Source organism: Homalodisca vitripennis, chromosome 4 (assembly GCF_021130785.1).
Source record: "Homalodisca vitripennis isolate AUS2020 chromosome 4, UT_GWSS_2.1, whole genome shotgun sequence".
Classification (NCBI taxonomy): domain Eukaryota; kingdom Metazoa; phylum Arthropoda; class Insecta; order Hemiptera; family Cicadellidae; genus Homalodisca; species Homalodisca vitripennis.
In genome coordinates this window covers 108,627,808-108,651,406 of record NC_060210.1, presented here as the reverse complement: position 1 = coordinate 108,651,406, position 23,599 = coordinate 108,627,808, and the positions used below count along the sequence as shown (strand labels likewise).

Below are 23,599 nucleotides of genomic sequence, written 5' to 3'. Positions count from 1 at the left end.
GATACAAAATAATTGATATGTATAAAGTAAGGGCTCTGTGAGTAGTGGTAGCATAATCGCCGGCAAGTGAGACATCCGGGTTTGAATCCCAACAGAGCAAGTTCTTTTTGTGATTCAATCTTGATTGAAATTAAATCAAGCTATTTCCGTTTACACACATTTGAGGAATATATGCTCGTGTGTGTATATATATATATATATATATAGTGCTCAATTAGAGGCTAAACACCCCAGAACAGCATTCCACTACTTCTCTCTATGAAAAAATTAGTACTGTTCGTTTGCATACAGGAAAGTTTTTCTGTACCTTAGAAATGCATAAAAACACAATTTTGATACATCGTATTTTCCAGGGAAGCCCCAGGAGGTAATTTTTAAAACCTTTAATTTTAGAAATCAAAAACTTTATATATTTATGTATGGTAATGCTGCTTGTTATGTTACGTAATGAAATTAGTCAACTTTTACTTTTTCTGTGGAAAAAAAATATATAAGATAGAGTTAGAAAGTTCTTGTAATTGATTTAAATATTCACCAAACACGCTCGCCGCCATTACAGTTAAAGAGAGGTTTTTGCGACAACTGTCATCATGCTTACAATGACATCATCTTGAATGCACTGATTTAACTGAAAATGATTTCAAAGAAATAAAAAACTCTAATATCAGATGGAGTTGCTCAAAATGTATTGCAGCATTAAATGCTATTGACAGTGAATGTGAGGATGTCGATGAGGTTGATTGTAATCTGGCTCTAATGGAAGAACTAAAAAATATGAATTTAATGATAAAATCATTGAGTGCAGATCTTGATGAAGCCCAAAAGAAGATTATCCAGCTGAGAGAAGAAAAGACAATACTCCAAAATCTAGTTTTACTAAAAGAAGAAGATTTTATAAAACTGAAAGAATCAATTACCAAGAAAAATTGTAAAAAAACAAATTATGTAGAGCGAAGAGCAAGTTTACCATTAACAATGGAAGATTTTATTCTACCTAAAAAAAAAAAATAAAAGGGAAATTAAACTTACAGCTTCCACCACTGAAATGGACTTTAGCTTGGTGTCAGCTAACAGATTTCAACCTCTTGCAACAAGTAATGAAGAAAATGACACAAATAGTCAAAATTCAAAACAGGTTTGTAATAAAAAAATAAACAAAATACTTTTGTGCGCTGATAGTCATGGTAAGGATGTAGCCTGGCATTTAAACAAATTGCATCATTCTTCTAGCGCTATTGGTTTTGTATGCCCTTTTGGTCGTTCCAAGTAAGTACTAAATATGGAAAATATTGAGTCCGAGATTCAGGGACCTAAAGACATTTTAGTAATGATATGTGGGACAAACGATGTAGCGCGAAATGAATCACAAGAAGCCTTAAACTGCGTTTCAGACACTCTACAGCAGTGCAAGGAGAAAAATGTAGTTCTGGTAGATTTACCTAATAGATAGATTGCAATCTGGTCATGTGTCAGTGAAGAAACAAGAAGGACCAACAGTGCCTTAAAGGATCTCATGTCAACACATAAAAATCTCAAAATTGTTGAAGCGAGCAGAGCTGAGAGGGAGATGCATACCCGGCAGGGCATGCATTTCAACGCCAAAGGAAAACAATGTTTGGCTGAGCAGATCATTACAGCGATACAAGAGTTCAACCTGGAGCAACCCATAGCATCAGCGGAAGGCAGACAACTCAGTCCGAGATTGAGAGACCTGACGACCCAGGAGGGAAACGGTCAACCACCCCCACCAGGAACCAGCCCATAGAGGACGACACCTGCACTGCCAGGAAAGATTTTAGTTTTAGTGATAGCAATTTAATAGGTAACTCTAGTTGTTTGTTAATACACTTAAATATTCAGGGAATTAAAAGCAAACTGGATGAATTTAACTTATTGCTTGCAGATTTGGGAGAAAAAATCTGTATAACATGCTTGAATGAACACTGGCTTTCAAAAGAAAATGTAAATTTATTGAATAATATTGAATTTTTCAAATTAGCTGATTTTTATGTTAGAGAAAACTGTACTAGAGGAGGTTTGGCAATCTTGGTCAGAGAAAACTCTGGAATAAACTTTAAGGTCCGAAATGATTTAAAAATGTACAATGACAACTATTACTTTGAATGCTCCATAATAGAACTTTTGGATTTAAAAACCCCAATAATTATAATATCTTTATACAGAACTCCGGATAATTGCACCCTTAATATTTTTCTTAAAAAACTTGGTGGTTTATTGAATAAATTCAGAAATAAAAAAATGTCAATATTTTAATAGCTACAGACTGCAACATCAATGTATTAAATAAAAAGGAACCACAAACATTATATGAAATACTTAATTATAATGGCTTTAAAATAAATATTGTTGAGGTAACAAGAATATATAAGCAAGTGGAACATGTCTAGATAACATAATAACAAACAATAGGTTTAAGATTGATAATTTTTTAGTTACAAATGTTGGCCTCTCTGACCACAATGCTATTATAACAACTTTGCCCATATTTGAAAATAGAAGTAGGGATAAATATGTTATTCAGAGAAGAAAATATTTATTACAGTAAAGAAGCTAGACATGACTTTATGATCAATGTTAAAAATACTGAATGGGAATTCAGCAATGCCAAAAAAGTGAATGAAAACTTTGATAGTTTCTTAAGAGAATTCCTATTCATGTTTAATTATTCTTTTCCACTTAAATTCGTCAAAATTAGAGGTAAGATTAGAGCAAAGTGGACAACAAAAGGGTTACAAATTTCAAGTAGAAATAAGAGAAAACTCCACAAACAAGCACAAGTTTCAAATGATGAAGAAATTAAAACCCATTATAAAATATATAATAACATTTTTAAAAAGGTTGTTAGAGAAGCTAAGCGTAGAGCTAATGATTTATACATAGAACAATCTAAGTGCAAGGGTAAAGCAGCCTGGCAAGTTATAAAACAGGAAATTGGTATAAACACAAAAAATCACGATGGAGTAAGAGAAATAGTGGTTAATGGGAAAGTAATTTGAGAACATAGTGAGATGGTTAATCATTTTAATGAATCTTATTTAAAGACTGTAGAACAATTTAATATAAAAAGCTCTCCGGTTAAAGCAGTGGGAAAATAACAAAAAGTTAACAGTACGTCTTTTCGTTTTAAACCTATTCAAGCGAAAGAAATTCATAAATTAATATCAACGTTGCCTAACAAGTGGTCTACTGGCTGGAACGAAATTCCCTCAATAGTTGTTAAAGACTGTAAGGAATATCTTGTGAAGCCAATAACAAATTTTGTTAATCAATCATTAGGAACAGGTGTTTTTCCAGACAAGCTTAAATATTCAGTAGTGAAACCCATTTACAAAAAAGGTGAGAAAACTCAAGTCAAAAACTATTGTCCGGTTTCATTGTTACCATTGTTTTCCAAGCTATATGAGAAAGTAGTAAACCATCAATAGTCTGATTACTGGATGTCAACATGGCTTTAGAAAAAATTACTCAACTGACACGGCACTTACCAACCTTGCAGAGGAAGTTTACAATGCTTTGGATGGATCGCAGTCTACAGTGGCAGTGTGCTGTGATTTATCAAAGGCATTTGATTGTGTAGATCATGATATCTTAATGAAGAAATTAGAATTATACGGAGTGGAGGGCACATCTTTAAATTGGTTTAACCCTAGAACTGGCGGTCATTTCATCCTGTAGTCTCGGACTGTTTTGGAGCTTCGCGCAAGGTTTAAAAAAAAATTATTAAAAATATAAAATAAAAGCAATATAAATAAAAGTATATATTTTTGTGTTCAGGATTAAACGTAGAATTATACTATATTGTAAAATTAACCATAAAAAATTTTTTAATCAACACTTTTTTTAATCAAATATAAAATTTACGAAAAATATTTCTTAAATTTGGGGGGACCACACCTAGCAAATGAAGTTATAGTGAGATATATTTAAAAGTGAGATAGCCATTCTGTGTCAAATTTTATCTAGTTTCAGAAAAACATAAACATTATACACATTTATGAAAGCATCATAAAGCTATAGAACAAAACGCAGCGATGCGCATAAATTCTGAAAATCAGGTGTACACGTAAGACTTTGGTAAAACAAGTTTTGCTAATACATTTATCTATGAATACATGTTATATTGCATATTTTCTTACTTAGAATAAAATAGAATATACAGTACTAATGAAATAATTACCATAAATTGTTTTTTGAAAAGTAAAAAATGTTGCATTTTGCCATTATTCAAAAATTTTGTAAAAAATTTTCATTCAGCAAAATATAAAATCGTTTCTAAAGCTTGTACTATATCGAAATTTATAAATTTATGGTTTATAAGTAATAGGAAATATTATGTAGTTAGAAAACTATAAATATAACTAAATATATGGAAAAATTATAGAATAACCCAAACAGTTATTATACATAACAAAAGAAATTACAGGAAATATATATTTTATGTGAAAACTATCTATTTACCAAAAAGAAATAGTTACTTCAGAGCTAAAAGAGTGCTATAAATAACGTTTAGTAAGTGAAAACAATAACAAACTACGTAAAATGAATTTTAGCCAAGTCATTTTGCCATAGCCTACACAAAGCCGGTAATTTCTCAAACATATTTCACTAAATAGAAATTGATTTATTCTAAAATATATATGTTTACACTACTACGACATTAAACAACACACTACACATTAAATACAACACTAAAACACGCATAAAACTATTAAAACTTACAAATATCCACAGCTCGGCACGAAAGTGATACAGAACGGCATCGGCAATATGGCGGTCACAACAAACTGCATCGTTTTCTTTTACGTTCAAAATGACAAGCTTGCTACGTTATAACCATAATACAAAGAGGAATAAAACTCATCTGTTCCCTAGCATTTTTCTTCCCGAATCCAATGGTGCATGAATTATATCGATACGTTACCGGAGTATATTGTAAAAAGTAATTATACGAGGGAATGTTTGACCGACAAAATTTTGACGGTTAACACCACAGAAGCGGCATTGACCGACAAAATTTTGTTGATTAACAGTTCTAGGGTTAAGTCATATATTACAGGGAGAAAACAAAAAACAACTTTAGTATCAAACTATAAAAAGTATCATTCAGAGTATGAAAATGTAGTGTCAGGAGTTCCGCAAGGATCAATCTTAGGACCATTACTATTTACATTGTATACAAATGATCTACCACAAGACATAGACACGAAATTAGTCTTATATGCTGATGACACCACAGCTATAATCAAGGAGAAAAACTTACATGTAATGAAATTATTACTAGAACAAACTATAGTTAAATTAGAAGAGTGGTTTAAAGTTAATGGAATGATTCTGAATTACTACAACAACAAAGAGAAAACATGTTTACAGTCACAATAGATAAAGAACAAATAAATAGCTGCAAAAATGTAAAACTATTGGGAGTTTGTTTTGACGAGCATATGACATGGACAGGACAAATACAAAACTTATGTAAAAAACTCAATTCTATTTGTTTCAATATGAGCTGTGTTACACACATCACAAGTTTAAAAACAAAGATGACCCTATACTATGGCTATTTTTACTCAATTATGAAGTTTGGAATTACATTGTGGGGCTCAGTAGAAATAGCAGAAAAAGTGTTAAAAATCCAAAAAATGATTATAAGAATAATGACATTCTCATCCAATAATGCAAAGAAAAATTTAAGAAACTGAAGATTCTTACTGTCCCTTGTGTGTACATGTATGAACTACTGAGTCAAGTTCATCAAAATTTGAACTGGTTTTCTAAAGAAAAAACTGTTCATCAACACAATACTAGAAATACCAATTTGTTAACATATCCTGTACACACCACAGCCATATTTGAAAAAAAGTTTTTATTATATGGGTATTAAACTTTACAATAAATTGCCTAACAATTTCAAACAAATGCCACAAGTTCAATTCTTAGATAGAATAAAAAGTATGTTTGTCGAAAAGGCTTACTACAAGATTTCCGAATTTCTAAATGACAAAAACATAATAATCTAGTTATGAAGATTAAGTGTTTTCTCTTATGAAACGTAATTTAATATAATAAAAATTCAATAATTGATCTCCATTTTGTTATTTAAATATGTTATATTGTTACCAATTTTATTGTTTGATTTGTTAATGGTTTTATTAATTTTATTGTTCTATTTGTTAATTAGTTTAATGAATGATTGTTATTACGTTATGGTGTACTACAATATTTTAATGTTATCTGACTCAGGAATGCTTTACAAAATAAATGTTTGACATAGGTTTTAATACTGTTAATTAGTTTATAGTTAATTTATTCATAGCTGAAAATATTAATACTGTTATAAGAAATACTGTTTTATTGTTTTTTGTTTTTATTGATTAGAGCTTATTTATTTGTTAGAAAATCATTTTAGCTAGAATCTTGTTCTTGTTAAATTTATTACAACGATGGGAGACCGAAAAAAAGGAAATTTCTGACTATGTCATCTGTCTTACCAGCTTAGCTGGATCTTGTAAGATGTAGTATGACAATAAACATTCATTCATTCATTCATTCATCTGATAAACCTCCTTCACAGTATCAGTGTTTTCAACAGAGACACTGTGTGTAGGATGTGTGGGTAACACAAGGAGATTGTTGAGCACATAGTTTTAGTTGTGATGAGCCAGTGGTGGAGAGAGAACAGAGAAAGGAAAGGTGATACCTCACAGGGAGCTCAATGGTAAGTTACAGCATTTCTTCAAGTTTCTTGAAAGGGCTGGTATATATTGAACTTCTTTCATTCCTCAATGGAGAGTGCAAAATACCCTAGTTTTGGCTTATGTGCTTAGGTTTATGGGACTGCCCCTCTTGAATAAAGTAACTGAGACAGTGCCAATATGTCTGTACCATGCCAGGGTAGGCTACCAGTGAATTTGAATGATAATCAGCTTGTATGCGAGTTTGTGACCATCCCGGCTCCAGTGTGTATGTACTCTTAGTACATACACACACACATCTGTTTAAAATTAAACAAAGTTACTTAAGTCGGGTGTATTTCAAATCCACAATTGCACATCCAGAGTGTAAGAGCTTTCGATTGATACCAAATGTGTATATAAAATAATAATTTTAGATACCTTAAATCGCCGTACAAAAATCAAGAAGCAATAATATAGACAGATACTACTCTTCATCAAATAATTCCAACATCTACAGCTAGATAATGGTGCCTAACCACCCGGAGTCAGACAGTGACAGTCATTAAGACGATGTTAGAATGCCTGTGTTATTTCATATATCTAAATAAATATATTAAAATGCTACTAATTGATCACATAAAAAATATAATTCCTCTGTCTTAAGTAAATGTGCAATATATTATCAGTTATCTTTGCCTGTGTTGCAGCTCATAAATAACATGAGGAAGGTAGTTAAAAGATATAAATGTGTAGGAATCTCTGCCCCACAACTAGGAGTAGATCTGAGAGTCATGGCCATGACCTGTCCTGACTTGGATCAATTCGCAGGTTCACCTCAAGAATACCAACTCAAAGGAATGCAGCCATACTCTTACTCTGTAAGATCATATTTCATTAATTATTTTAGAATGTGCCTTGTCGTAAAATGTTCATAGTACTATCTAGTGATGTGTACCAGGCAAATATCCAGTGTGAAGGTAAATATTAGCTAGGAATTCACCCAATGATCAATAACGTTTTGCACTGCTATATCTTTATGTGCTTTGTAATGTTTTTTTCCTTAAACTAAGATAAAATGTCAGAGAAAACATATCTTTATTGCTTAAATATATACTGAAGTATTTTATGAGATGGTAACATTTCATTATAGTAATATTGTACCTGTGCACATAGGATACCAGAAAGATTAAACTAAAACTTAATTTTGTTGAAGGTAGGAGTACACCAGCTATAGTTCAATTTGTTCTTCAAATATCCATTGCAGTACAGACACACAGGCAGACAGAAGAAGGATTTTGCTAGGATCCTGTGTGATAGCTAACCAAAATATATAAAATTCAAGTTTATAGCTCTACTTCATTTTCAACATATCACTGTGAGTTATAGATTTTACTAATGCTTGAAACCAAATCCTATGGAGGGTGAAGTATCATCATCAAAACACTACCTAGTTTATAAAAATAACCCATTTCAATTTTGGTCAGGTAAAATTTAATATTTGTTGATTTTCTGAATGCTTTTGATAATTAAAGCCTCCTATGTGTCTTGTGTTTGCCATGTACGTGTCTTAACCTATGATTTGTATTTTTATGTCTACTATAATGATGTAAAGACACTTTTGACACAAAATAATAACTAATAAACCAAAGCAAATAAGTATCAAAAGGACCCAACAGAATGTAATGAAAGTCTTAGTGACCAATCCGTCAAAGTATTCTCATACATCTGTTATTATACCTCATGTTAACCCTTTGCACTCTAAAGGCCAGCAGCACTGGCCACATTAAGTTGCAGACAGGTTACGTTAGTTTTGCCGTAGTTTGTCCTCGCAACTCGTATGGCCAGTACAGATGGCTGCGCTATTTTCATTGGCAGCTCGGCGGCCATATTTGTTGTTTGCCTCCCCAGGTTGGAATTATTTTTCAATTTTCTCTGTGTTATTTGCATAGTAATTTAAATGTTTAAAGAAGAAATTTAAAAAAATTAAAAATTATTTTTTAATGAATCTTTCTAGTACAAAGATAACACATACATATGGCAAATTTAACTCTTATACATATATTGTTAACAAAATTATGAATTAAAATGTTATAAAGTAGTCTTTTACAGTTATCTTTATACTGAAACATGAACTATTTTATATTTTTCTCAGTCTTTACATATTTTTACGAAATAAAACTTTTAAAAATACATGTACCTATGTTTAGTCAAGAATAGGTAGCACAAGTCTTCTAGTAACATTTTCTAGGTTTTTATTCCTTCTATCAGTGTATAGGCCTTGTCACTACTTGTCATTCGTCTTATTTGCACAGTATATGTTTAGAGAAGGATTATAGGCTAATTTAAAATGTACTCCTTTACTTGAAAATTACATTAAAATAAAGCTGCTCGGTAGGTTTCAGAACTCACAATTCATTATGAAACAAAGAGAATATTAAAAAATAACTGCTATGTTTAGTGGCCAGTGGTGCTGGCCTTATGAGCTATGGACGTAGTATATTTTTGCCAGCTAGACATACGAGCTGAGATAACATTACGGAAAAAATTAATCTGCGCTTCCGACAAAGTGATGGCGGCCACGAGGTCCAAGGCCAAATTATAAATACTGCCTTTGAGACAATAGACAATAGACAATAGACAAATTCTTTATTTACAAATTCTTTGAGAATTGTAACTCGTCAAAATTTGTTACAGATCATATAAATACAATTGCGTAGTTTACAAACAATGAATTTACAGGTAAATGTCCAGTTTGGTTGTTAGTTTTGCTCTCTGTTCAGGTATTCTTCTAACGAGTAGAATGGATTTTGCAGCAGCCACAGCTTCACCTCCTTCTTGAATTTTGCCGCACCATGTCCCTTCAGGTCTTCTGGCAGGTGGTTCCACAGTTTTAAACCCATGTAAGAGGGCTTCTCCTCAAATAGAGAAAGTCAATGCCCAGGAAGATGAAAATCTGTCGCTCGTCTTGTGTTGTAATGATGTGTGTTACATCCTCTGGGAAAACCTCTCTCGTGCACACAGGTTACTGCCTCCAGCACATACAAGGATACAACCGTCAGAATTGAGAGGTTGATAAAAGCTGGTCGACAACTCTCTCTTGGCTGTAAGTCAGCAAGTGTTCTCACTGCTTTTTTCTGTGTTACCAGCACACGTTGGAGATTTCCTGCAGATGAATTACCCCAGACCAGGAGACCATAGCGAAGGTTCGATTCAAATAAAGCAAAGTAGGCTGTTTTTGCAGAGGGTACATCACTTATTGATTTTATTCTTTTAACAACATACAGTCCAGTACCTAATTTCCTGCACAGGTTGTCAATGTGCGTTGTCCATTTGAGATCTTCATCTATTGTCACTCCCAAGTACTTTGCCTCTGATGCTGCTTGGACGTTAGGCAGGTGCACAGTTTGTTCCTTTTTTGGGCCCAATATGAGTTGCTGGGTTTTAGCTTCATTAACTACCAGGTTATTAATATGGCAGTACTGTACCGCCACGTTCATTGCAGTGAATGACTCTATCTCCAGGTTTTCTGGGGTTCTATCGGCTAAAAGTAGAACGGTATCATCTGCATACATCAGAGTTGTAGCAAATTCATCTAAGTACTTAGGTAAATCGTTCGTAAATAGAGTAAAGAGTACAGGACCCAGAACTGATCCTTGGGGGACGCCCCTTAGAACTGGAAGTGGACTGGATCTGATGTGTGCAATTTTATTGTTTTGAGTATGCCGGATTTCAACTACCTGTTCTCTATTGGTTAGGTAACTCCTGAACCACTCAGCTTCAGTGCCCCGTACTCCCATGGTATTTAGTTTGGTCAGCAGTTGTTCATGGTCAAGGGTGTCAAAGGCTTTGCTTAAATCTAAGAATATTGCTGTTGTTGTATTTTTAGCTTCTATTTGATCTATTACGTATTCAATAAAACTAATTAAAGCTGTCGATGTAGATTTATTTTTGGTGAAACCGTGCTGTTGATCAGTAAGCAGATTATTGTATGTCATGTAGTTTAGGAGACGATTAAGCACAATCTTTTCAATAACTTTAGAGAATGTTGAAATTTGCGAGATTGGGCGATAGTTTGATGCTTCAGACTGATCACCTTGTTTAAAAATGGGGATTACTTTAGATAGTTTTAGTTGATGTGGAAATCTACCAGATTGGAAGGACATGTTTATTAGAGTGGTTAAAGGGTAGGCTATTTCATGTTTACAAGCCTTCAACAACTTTGGTGAGATTTCGTCAATACCTGCAGAGACTTTAGCTGGCAGTGAGTTGATCGTTTTGATGACTTCTTCAATTGTTGTGTCATAGAGATAAAAAGAGCAAGTGTCAAGCTGCTGAATAGGACTAGGAGTTCTGTTCTTTAGAGGGTTGTTGTTTAAAATAGCAGAGTCAGCCATGGTCGTAAAAACAGTGTTGAAATGTTCCACAATTTGCTGAGGATCGTTGATAGTTTTATTGTCAATTTTAAGTTCTTTCAGTCCTACAGACGATTTCTTGGTTCTTCTTTCATTATTTATAATATTCCAAAGGGCTTTAGTTTTATTTTCTGAACGTGCTATTCGGTCGACCGTTGACTGACGTCTGAGTTCTTTTATCTTCAAGTCATAATTCTTTTTCTTAGTAGCAACTTCCTGCTTGTGTTCTAATGAGCCCATAAGAAGATAACGATCATTGGCACCTAAGAATTCTTGCCTCAAAGTGTGCAGTTCAGGGTCCCATAGTTTTTCTTTGCCTTTGCATTGCTTATATTTTTTATAAGGACATGTTTGGTTCAGTGCTGATGTAACGATGTTAGAGAAATTTTTATAAGCGATTTCAGTGTCATTACAGTTGATGACTCTTTCCCAGGTTTCATTAGACAATGCCAGTTTTAAATTGTGGATATTGTCATCATTAAAATTTCTCTTTTGTCCTTTAACATTACCAGTATCTTCTGTAAAAACATTGAGCGTGCAAATTTGGGCTGTGTGGTCAGAAATCCCAGAATTTAAGATCTTAATTGACACGTCATCCCCTTTTTGATTAGTACATACACAGTCAATTGATGTTTGTGACTGTGGTGTTATTCTAGTTGGAGGAAGAGGGATTCTTGTCATGTTGTAGCTAAAAAGTGTCTCATCAAATAGCACTTGGTCATGTTCGAGTTTAAGGCAGTCGATGTTAATGTCACCTATTAAAACAATTGGGCTCTTCCAGGTTGGCACCGTGTCTAACACTGAAGCAATCACACCCATGCTCTCAGTTAGTGAGCTCTGAGGAGGACGGTAGATGCCCATTATATAGACATATTGGTTTAAAGTTTTCACTCGCACCATGGCTATCTCGCACACAAGTTCAATACTGAAATTCTGCACTTGTACCATTTCCACCTGATCGCTTAGAGATGCTTTACAATAAATTGCAACACCTCCCTTCAAATGATTTTGTCGACTATATTCTGCTATCAAACAGAAATCTTCAAGTCGAGTGTTACTGATGTGATCTTGAGTCAGTCCATGTTCTGTTAGTACAATTAAGTGTGGCTTCACTATTTGGAGAAAATGGTTTAAACGGTCAATTTTATTACTAATTCTATCTACATTCTGATGAAGGACTGTTAAATGATGTATACGGTCTTTTTGAGAAGGGATTTCAATCAAAGGACTGGTTATGATTTTAATTTGCTGAGTGCATAGGGTTAAAATGTCAAATGACTGTACTCAGTTTGTTTGTTCTATACATTTTTCTCTGCTATCATGGTTATCCATCAACCAATCTAAAAATGTTCACTTTACATTCGGTAAAATCTTACGGAGACACATGCACTCTCATCGAACTTGATGATGCATATAGAGGAATGAAGCTTTATGGAAAATTTCAACACTATAGGTGAAGTTGTTAACAAGATATTGTATGTAGAGACAGTTACACAGGCAGAAATGAAATTTTTCCAGCCCCTTGAGTGGTAGGATTTTTCTAATACTTAGTCAACTAGGTAAGATAGTTGGCTTTTATTCATAATAAAAGCTTTTAAATATTTTAACAAAAGCTTCAGTTTAATTACTAGAAAATTACAATTAAGATTTAGGAAGAGTGGGTACTTGCTAGTTTCATAGCAAGAATAGACCTAATAAAATAACAATAATTATTTAAATACATATGTATTTAAATAATTACACTCTTCCAACTAACTGAACACTTTTCATATGGAAGAGTGTTCAGTTTTTTCTTTTAAATAACAGATTAGATGAAGTTAATGAATCTTCCTCTAAATAATGAAAATGCATTGTTTACTTCTAAAACATTTTTTCTGAACTGTAAGGTCAGGCGGGTTAGACCTATTTAGTTCTATTTCTCACATTTTAATCTAATTCTATTTTTTGTTAATATTAATAACTTTATAGGGTTATAATATTTCTAAAAATGAATTTGCATTCACTTCCCAATGTTTACCTTACTCTGAGACAGGATTTTTAATTAAAATCCATAAATACCCGGATATTTGCACTGGGCATTCACTCTGATTCATAAATACCCGGGTACTTGCACTAGGTATTCAACCTGATTCATAAATACCTGGATTTTACACTGGGCATTTACTCTGATTCGTAAATCCCCAGGTACTTGCAATGGGTATTCACCCTGATTCTTAAATACTCAGGTATATACTCCCCTATTGTGTGATCAGTTAAACTTGATAGATGTTATGCTTATACAGAATTATTCCTCATCTGTATAAAAAATGTTGATTGCAAGGATAAAAAGTAAATAAACTGTATGTTATGATTTATACGCAGTTACAAACTGTTCTTGATGAAATAAAGTTTTAAGTAGGTGTGTCTTCTCAACAAGTACTAAAATTATTTCTGTAGCTTAACTTTGGACACCTTTATCTATTAAGTTATATCTGTGTTTAAACCATACTAGGTCTGATAAGTAGCAAACAGCAAAATCCAAGTGTCAAATAAACGGAGGTCACATAAGTGTGACTGCAGTGCCAGTTTTTCAAACTCTAGTTCTAGGTTAGCGTTTATGTGCCTTTGTTAGTTTTGTGAGTGCTCCATTAGGTCTTTATCCCACTTAATTGTTCACTTTTCATACTCTTTTGTATTTTTTCCTTGTAAAATGGTTATGTTATACGTGTTATATGGAGCCCTACCTGGTAACATGAAGATGCTTGAAAATAACAATTTAAAATTTATAGGTATTCTCAAGTAATCTATTTAGCGGCATAGAGAGATTCACACTCAAACCCTTAATAGCTTTGAAACGGTTAGGTTCATGAAAAATAACACAAGAATAAAAATGTCTTAAAATAGTATTTTATATCTGAAATCAACACAAATACAGGGTATTTGTAGAAACAGTTTTGAATTGGCTGCTATTAAAAAAAAATGGCAGATGTAACAAAAATTTTAAAACCACTAAATTGTTTACAATAAAATGTCTAGGGAAGAGTCTATTTAACTTTTTATAATACCTCTTGTAGTTTTCAAGTAAAATGGCTGGCATACTTATACCAATCACTCTATATATAAATATGATACACATCTATGCTATATTACGTGGCTTGTAGCAACATTAACTGACCCAAAAGAGTTGAAACTTAGTACAAAAATTGATCTTATAAATTTCTTGGCTAAGTAAATTGGCCAGCTTGGTACATTACTTTGTCCTAACATGGGGGCTATTCATACTTTTCAACAATTCATAACTTAGTTATTTATAAAGTTTTAGGAAAAAATATGTGTTTTGGAATTCTTATAAAATTTCTCAAACTTTTTACATCTTAAACTTATATATAAGGTTCTCATTTGTATAAGCAAACAATTCTTTGTTTTATGAAAAACTTTTACTACAAGATATTTAAATCTTCGATGTTACACTATGTAATAATATTATATAACCTATCAATATAAAATTAGATTATATGATTGGAGCCCATCCTCTTTTTAGTCTTAATTTTTCTTGAAGTAATCAGTTATGATGTGTAACAAAGAGAGGGGATTTCTCAGCCTCTAAATTCAAGTTAAACTTTTACTAAACCTTTTTTTTTCAAGGTCATCTGCTTTAGATTGTAGTTGTACTGGTTTTATATCGGTCATTAAGAGTTATATTACTTGTTTCTATTACACAAATAAATCAAATTTATCAATTCCAGGTATGGGTAAATCCGTCAATGAAGGTTTTGGACTACAAGAAAGAAATTTTGTCAGAAGGTTGTGAGAGTATGAGAGGGTTTTCAGCTGATGTTGCTCGATATTCGAGAATCCAACTGATAGGTCAGTAGATAGAAAAATATATTCATTAGAAATTATTATTTATTTTAACATTTTACTTACTGTGTCATTATTTTTTTAGGTCTAAAGGATTATTTCAAAATACTTGGGATGTCCAAAAGTAAATTTTCTAATTTCAAAAGACTTATTCAGATGATAATTTTTTGACAAGTACATGCAATGAAAGGTGACAAGCTTTTTGAAGTCCATCCGTACCTTGATGTGGGCTCAATTTATAATTATGGAGATGTTCAATCGATATTCAAATATATAAATTTGGAATATTTGTGTTTCATAACCCAAATTAAACTGACACTAAACCACTGTGATACTTTCAGTTTGTCAAAGAGGTTAAAATATTTGTTTACATTTAAATTTTAGAACAGTGCTTGATCAGTAGTGATGCAGATAGCAAAGACAAAGTGATATCTGACTACTCCAGATTGTACTATTGACGAATTAAAAACATCTAATGCATTGTAAATACTATTTAAACCAAAGATACCAGAAAGAAAACTCAGTAGACACTTTTTGACCGAAGTAGGTTTTAGAAACCTGTGTATTTATTTGTATTTTCTTGATCAGGGCAACAAGGCAAATTCAGCTGTGGCGTCAGAAGTATAATTAATTCGAACCAGAAATCTTCTACATGTGTAAAACAATATACAATAGTCATGTTAAACTCTGATCATCTTCACCATGAATACTGAAGTAATATATAACTGACATACGCTTACTCATGTTCACAATTTCAAAGGGTTCCATCCATATGTGATTTTACTTATTTGTAGGCCTATAAGGACTTTGATATTGTATATTGCGAGAAGACGCAAGTTACAGCTAATATAAAATTCACTTAGGTATTAATTTCTTTTACATGTACAGTTTTATATATTGAGCTACATGAGCTGGTGGCATACGGTTAGAAGGATAGGTGGTATAACCTGTGATCACTCTTCCCTGATTGGTCGGAGTAATACATGATATCTCCATGGATACAATTTAAAATAGTGTAATCTTGGCATGGCATCTCTTCTCCCCACTTTGTTATGAGTCACTCCAGTGTTAATCTCGTGTGGAATCGTTCATTTGGGCCGAGCGCATGGCGTCTTTGCCATCTTTCTCTTGGAAATAATTTATTCATGGTTAGTTTAGCATCGAGGTGTAGTACCACTTCATAACATCTTTGAGTGTAGTAGTTTGAGGGTTTTGCTCTCCTTCCCCTTATTGTCAAGTAACTCAATCCATCAATTTGAACTCGCTCCCCATACGTATATCCACCCCTTTCTTACCTACAAAGTGTTTTAATTCCATTATGTAATATTCATCTTGTTCTCAGAGACTGATTTAAATCTCTGGATTATTAAATAATAAATCTTTTAATTACATTTTTGTTTACTTCGAGCCATATTAGTTTAAATAATAATAAGTCTCTATATCATTCATTGTTCCTCACGACCAGGATTGTTGTGATCATTGTACACTGCTGAGTTGGCAGTCTTTATCTTTAATTAAGATTGGCGTGTAAACCCTTAGATGGCTTTTGTTTGGAGTTGTGTGATGAGAGTACATTATATAGACCTGTAGAGTGTACAAAGGGTTAAATTTTTTAATCTATTCAAATATTTAGGTATTTTTTTAAATATTTAAAATTACATCATCTTGAAACATTATAAGATAAAAATATTATGAACATATAAATTTATTTGTAAAAGCTTGGTTTGGTTACAAATATTCCGAAGTGAATTATGTTTGTAAACATATTTACTATTAATAATTCAATGTTATTGTATACTTGTAACAACTTTGTATAGATGTTATCTCGACACCTTGTACTGTCCTCATAAGTAAGGATTTCTAGCTGACTGTCAGGAAAGTCCTGCAGTACCTTCAAAGGAAGTTTTCACAGGATTCTCTTCCATAAATACCATAGAGAAGAAGAGGTGCACATGGAGGTATGTGGTGTAGTTCCTGTGCTCTGCACTGGGTGAAGTCTGACACAGCCGAGGCTGTTCCCACACCCATTCACTAAGTGCATCGCTGACATGTGACGGTTGTATCATAACTTTCTCTTGTATTAATTCCTTGCTGCAAATCTCACAGATCCAAAATTCTTTTTCGGTGTCATTATTCAAAAATCTGAACTATTGGCAATTTATTCTCCTTCCTTGTTGGGTTTATTTCTTCTTGTTACAGCTAGCAGGTAAAAAAACCACATCAGGGTTGCTGACCCCATTGGTGTTTGTGCTCTGTAAATAACAATCGTATTAGTGGCAGTATTAATATCATATTAGTTTTCTGACTGTTAATATCACTATTATTTTTGGTCAAATGCTTCACTTATCTGTTGATGAATTTCCATTGCTGAATCGTTCCTTACTATAAAAAATGAATCACAACATATTTCAGTTCAATTTGGCAGGCTGATCAGTTGTTTTGAACTCACCTGAAAACAGCACTCTACAATAATACCAATGCAAATAACACACATGGCATGCTGTGAGTCGATGTAATGTGATATTGAATTAGCTGACCCAATTCAAACCTTACTTCCCGAATCGCTCTGATACTTCCATAGGGTGGCCACCCGACTGTGAAAACCAGGAATAATCCGGAAATCTTCCTGTAGAACCAGAAAAATCTCAAAAACCATTTTTCTGTCTAAGAAGTCATGAAATCAAGAAATAATTAGACAGCACTTGGACCAGGATCTGATTAATTTCGAAACATCTTATTGTAAGCAACCGACATGGTCCGTGAAAAAGAGAATGAAAATTGAAATATGTCCGTGAGCCACATATGACGTCAGTTGATCCAAGGTTGCCTGTACTAGTGTAATGGATGGAGCATATCTTGATTAATTCTACCCCTGTTTCACAACAGGCCCCCCAAATACGTAGCAATCCATTGGACAATTAAAGTCAGTCGACTGATCGTCTCAGGCCTCGGCCACTATACAAGTGGTACACTGTAAGCAGGAAAGAGGCATAGGGGCCGCAATACAAGTGGTGTTTTGTTTTATTCAGTCACCAAAATGGGGTCTCCAGACAAAATTGTTAAATTCTTATTCTTCAATGAAAATATACGAGGGGTATTAGAAAAATAAGGTTCCCTATGACGCTGAGACAGAATGCGATATGTTGGGAGAAATCTGGCAACACTGTCTTACTCATCAGCTGTCCCTCTCTCTATCCATACCACTCGCTCCTCGCTAAGTCCAACAGTGCCGGCCTAGCTGCCTTTGAAGATGGAGTTCCCTATCGTTGTTACCGTCAGATGCGAATTTCGTGCTGTGATAAGGTTTTTAAATACAAAACTGATTTCACCTATTGTTATTCATTGTCAGTTAATCGAAGTTTATGGGGAAAACTGCATATCTGTTCAACACACGTGATCTTGAACCGCAGGAGAGGAAGATTGTCCAGTGATGGCTTCTCCATAACAACGCTCGACCTCATGTCTCACGTCAAACTCAAGAACTGCTGACAAATTTTGGCTGGACTATTGTGCCCCATCCCCTCTACAGCCCACACATAGCCCCAAATGATTATCACTTATTCCCAAAATTAAAGGAACACTTGGGTGGCCAACGCTTCAGTACTGTAGTAATTTATTATTATTATTATTTATTATTACTGATAATGAAGTCCAGGAAGAGGTTACTCGATTCCTCAAAGGATTGGCGGCAGAATTCTACAACATGGGGATAGAAAAGTTGGAGCATCGTCTACAAAAGTGTTTGGACAGAAAGGGTGATTATGTGGAAAAATAGCTTAACTTTTAGGTTTTAAATTTATGTATAACACTAAGTATAAGTATAGAGCTGTCTATTTAAAAAAAATCATGGGAACCTTATTTTTCTAATACCCCTCGTATTAAAAAGAAGTGAGTTAGATTATACAGGCCTTAAATTTACAGTGTTCATCCTATATACAGGCTTTGAGTCTGGTTCGGTTATTAATTATTTGGTGGTTTGATAAGAGATGCAACTTGGTTTTTTGAATACATCAGAATGTCAGTTGGATTTTTACTAGACCTGATAAGACACCTTTTGGATAAGAAAATAGTGGATTTGCAATAACAAGTAGAGCCAAGAAGGAAGCGTTTGGAACCAGGACAGAAATAAATAATGAGCTGAAGGCTGAGTGACAGGAGAAAAATAATATGTCTGGAGTTGGTGGCAGATCAGCGGCATCATGTGGTACCGCCCTGCCGCTCACGTCTGTCGTGGGCAGTTTCGAGCGTTCTCCTTATGTACAATACAAACAATTAACTTGTAGCTCTTTAAGTCGCAACTCCAATTCTCAGGCCCACTGCTTACCGCTCGTACTGCGGCCGAGGTATCGGCTTGTTCTATAGATCGATGTTGTTGTTCCGATTGGTCGTTAGATTACATAGGTTAAAACAAAGAAAGTTATGTTATATTTTGTTATCATGGCCACATCAATTCCTTGACTAGCTTCGCTTACACTAGCAAAACGTTACTGAAGGTTTGTGCCTGACAGTAAAAGTTGCAGAAGGTTTGTCCTGAGAGTACAAATTGCTAGTCTATACGTGTGCAAGATTTCTCATGAGCGCTGCTACATTCAGTGCCGGACAGTTGTTTGTATGAACTGGAGAACAGTGTCGGTTATTAAAATTTTAATAATAATCATTGCTGGTACATCACTGCTATATGTAACTTCGCAACAGCTGTAACAAGTACTTGTTCTCACGAGTAAAATTGAGTATATTGTTTACATTATGCGACAGCAGTAGCGCAAATTCTCTCTCAACTTTACAAATTCTCTGGCATTGTAAGCACAGCTAAATTTGGTCGCCAATCTGCAGAAGGTTAACTGATGTAAATGTACCATGCACATCAGTTTTCATCAGGCCGGCTAGCCCACGTCACCGAACACTATGATAAACTAGAATCACACCAACCTCCAGAACATCCATAGACTGTGAAAAGCTTCATGTTAAGGTTTTAAACACAGCAGTCTCAGACCATACAGGACAGCTCTGTACCATCAACTTGGATAACTACTTACCCCCACCACCATCGGCTGAACACAGAAACATGAGTACAAGAAATTTGCTTAAGTTCAAAGCTCTCCTTCACCAGCAAAACTGGACAGCAGTCTACAGTTCAACGAATGCAGAGGAGTCTTACAACAGTTTTAGCGGTATTCTTTCTAACTTAATAGATATGACATACCCTATAACAAAAATGAGAATAAAAACAAAACGAAATAAGCAAATTCTGACTGACCCCATAGCAACGCAGTTGAGGAGACATTACATGCAAGACTTACACAATATAACTGGAAGTGAGATTGAAAAAAATAATGCAGCTCACTTAAAAAAAGAATATGACCTTAGGCTGAAACATCTGAGACGACAAGAAAACATTGATGTGATAACAGTGGTAGATAACAAATCAAAGGCAATATGGTAAATCATATATTCAGAGAGGAAGTCAAAAGAGGATAAGCCCCTGCCCTTAGCATTAGACATACAGGGAGAACTGATGAGTGACCCAGTCAAAATTGCAGAACATTTCAACAATTATTTCATAAACACAGGCGAAGACACAATACATCAAAACCAAGACAGTGTTCAAAGAATACTATCAGACACAAATCCAGATATTCCAAATTTAATATTACAACCGACATCCCTAGAAGAGGTAGACAAACTAATCCGATCATTGAAAACCAAAACCTCGGCTGGATATGACAGTGTCTACAAAATTGTTGAAAATATGTAAAGAAGAAATAGTTGGTCCTCTAGTGAATGTCATTAACAAATCTTTCACTTCCGGAACATTTCCATCTGCTTTAAAAATATCTAAAGTATCCGAAGCTCAAACAAGGAAACACCAAACAACTTGCTAACTATCGGCCGATATCACTGATACCAACTTTTTCTAAAGTTATGGAAAAATTATTTTTGAGCAGATTCCTACAACACTTGTCAATCAACCAACTGCTTACATCACAACAACACGGTTTTCAGAGTGGAAGATCAACAAAAACAGCACTTATTAGCCTTGTTGAATTCCTAACAGATCAACTGGAAGAAGACAACACAGTTACTACTATCCTGCTCGACTACTCTAAGGCCTTCGACTGCCTTAGCCATACACATCTTTTAGACAAACTGACAAATCTTGGAGTGAAGGGACAATCATACAACTGGATAAAAAGCTACCTAACAGAACGAAGACAAATTGTCAAAATAAACCACACCAGCAACGGATTAACACAACAGATAAAATCACTTCCACAGATCATTAATCGCGATGTAACACAAGGATCTGTACTAGGGCCTATTTTGTTTATTTTATACACAAATGACTTCCCTAGCTACATGCAAGACTATAGCCATACACTGATGTATGCTGACGATACGGTCCTCCTCCTTGGTCAAAAAGAACTTGAAATAGCAGCATACATCACACTAAACATGGCAATACAATACAGCCAAGGAAATGATCTTGTTATAAATGAGAATAAAACGAAGAAGCAGCTGGTCTTAGGAAGACACAAAGAAACAACAGGAAGACTACCAAATCTGGAGGAAACTACTACTTCAAAGTACCTAGGTATAATAATTGATGACCGTCTTGCTTGGACTGACCATGTAGATTCCCATTGCAAGAAACTCAGCACTGCACTGTATGTAATCCGCAGAATAAAAAAATATTAGTTACACAGCAACAGCAAAGATAGCTTACTTACACCCTCTATGAATCTAACCTCCGGTACGGGATTGCGACATGGGGGGTGGGCACTACAACAACTTACAGCGGCTCCTTGTCCACCAAAAAAGAGCAGTCAGGGTTCTAAAGAGTCTCCAGCCTAAAGAATCCTGTCGTCAAGCCTTTACAGAGTTGAAAATACTCACTGTAGTGAATCTTTACATCCTGGAAGCAGTCTCTTTTCTCCACCTTAAGTCACCCGAAGCAGCAAGAACCGGTGCCCAAATTCGCAGCTACAATACCAGACATGCCTCTAGCTACCAACTCCCTGTACACAGACTGACAGCCACAGAAAGAAAACCGACCTACGCCGGAGCCAAGTTATGGAATGCCCTTCCAGAGGACCTGAAGAAGCCCAGCAGGCTGCAGTTTGGACAACTCCTGAAGTGCTGGCTACAAGAACATCCTTCCTACCAACTTGATGAATTTTATCTATCAATGGACTGACAATGCCTAACCACTGAATTTTAACATGTATTTCTATGACCCTTGTTCTTATCTCTATGATAATGTACAAAAGAAGTCAATAAACACAAACTTGGATCACATTGATATACCATGATAGTGTTTTTCTGCAGGTTTGGATAACAGAGGAGTGGAGAATATCAGGAGTTGTCAGGCTGGCTGGCCCACATCACCAAACACAAACTTGGATCACTTTGATGATACCTTGATATTGTTTTTCTGCAGGTTTGGATAACAGAGGAGTGGAGAATATCAGGAGTTGTTAGGCTGGCTGGCCCACATCACCAAACACAAACTTGGATCACTTTGATGATACCTTGATATTGTTTTTCTGCAAGTTTCATAACAGAGGAGTGGAGAATCTCAGGAATTGTCAGGCTGGCTGGCCCACATCACCAAACACAAACTTGGATCACTTTGATGATACCTTGATATTGTTTTTCTGCAGGTTTGGATAACGGAGGAGTTTAACATATCAGGAATTGTCAGGCTGGCTGGCCCACATCACCAAATACAAACTTTTATCACATTGATGATACCTTGATAGTGTTTTTCTGCATGTTTGGATAACAAAGGAGTGGAGAATCGTAGGAATTGTCAGGCTGGCTGGCCACATCATCTCAACACTAACTTTGATCACATTCATGGTACCTGGATGATGTTTTTGTGCAGGTTGGGATGAGAGAGGAGTGGAGAAATCTGAGGAATTGTCAGGCTGGCTAGCTCGCATCGCCCAGCACGAACTCGATCATCTTGATGGCCGAATGTACCTTGATATTGCTCATCTGCCCAGTCTTACTTGCTCCTTTTGGGACAGAGTTAATCGGACTGGTGGGAAGGTTCATATATCATATTATCCCAATAAGATTTTGTCAAAGTAGTGTTTAACTATAGAATGGTTCCTTGTAAGAAGATAGAGTTCTCTTGTAATAAATGATTTTAATGTACTCAGTTTTATTTAATTTTAGTTTCCTTCAAAGTCTCAATTCTGTTAATTTGGGGCAAAACCTATTTTCTCCCAACTGTTATCCAAAAAAGCTATTAATTTCTTCTAATCCACGCATAAAGATTACCATGTACTCTCTATAGAGACAAAGTAACTCTGTTTTTCCAGAAAGTAATATAATAGTAATGTTTTACTGATACAATGTAGAAGTTCGCATGTATCAAATAACAGACTTCACTGAGGTTGCATGCAAAATTTCTTGAGGCCCTGTGGACAGACAGAAAAACAGACAATCATAAACAAAGGGCACAACACAATGTAACAAGAAAACACTATGCTTTTATCAAGCCTATACTTGGGCAAATAGATCTGCATTATTTCTAGTTGAATATTTGTGTGTGAAAAACAGGTTCTTTTGCTGTTTCTTACAGAGCTTAGATATATATTTTTGTATGCAATAACTTATATTTAGTGTCTTATTTTTGTCATTTTT

General features: G+C 34.5%; 1 protein-coding gene across 8 annotated transcripts in view; it reads left to right on the top strand.

Moving 5' to 3' along the window:
* Nucleotides 1–23,107, top strand: part of LOC124359940 (peptide deformylase, mitochondrial-like) — a 32,602-nt gene extending 9,495 nt beyond the window's left edge. For all 8 annotated transcript variants that reach the window (XM_046813119.1, XM_046813114.1, XM_046813121.1 and 5 more), the window contains exons 3-5: nucleotides 7,403–7,573; nucleotides 14,833–14,953; nucleotides 22,833–23,107. In XM_046813119.1, the coding sequence (XP_046669075.1) occupies nucleotides 7,403–7,573; nucleotides 14,833–14,953; nucleotides 22,833–23,041 (501 nt within the window). In that variant the 3' untranslated portion in view covers nucleotides 23,042–23,107. The remainder of the gene's footprint in view (nucleotides 1–7,402; nucleotides 7,574–14,832; nucleotides 14,954–22,832) is intronic.
* Nucleotides 23,108–23,599: the final 492 nt, after the last annotated feature.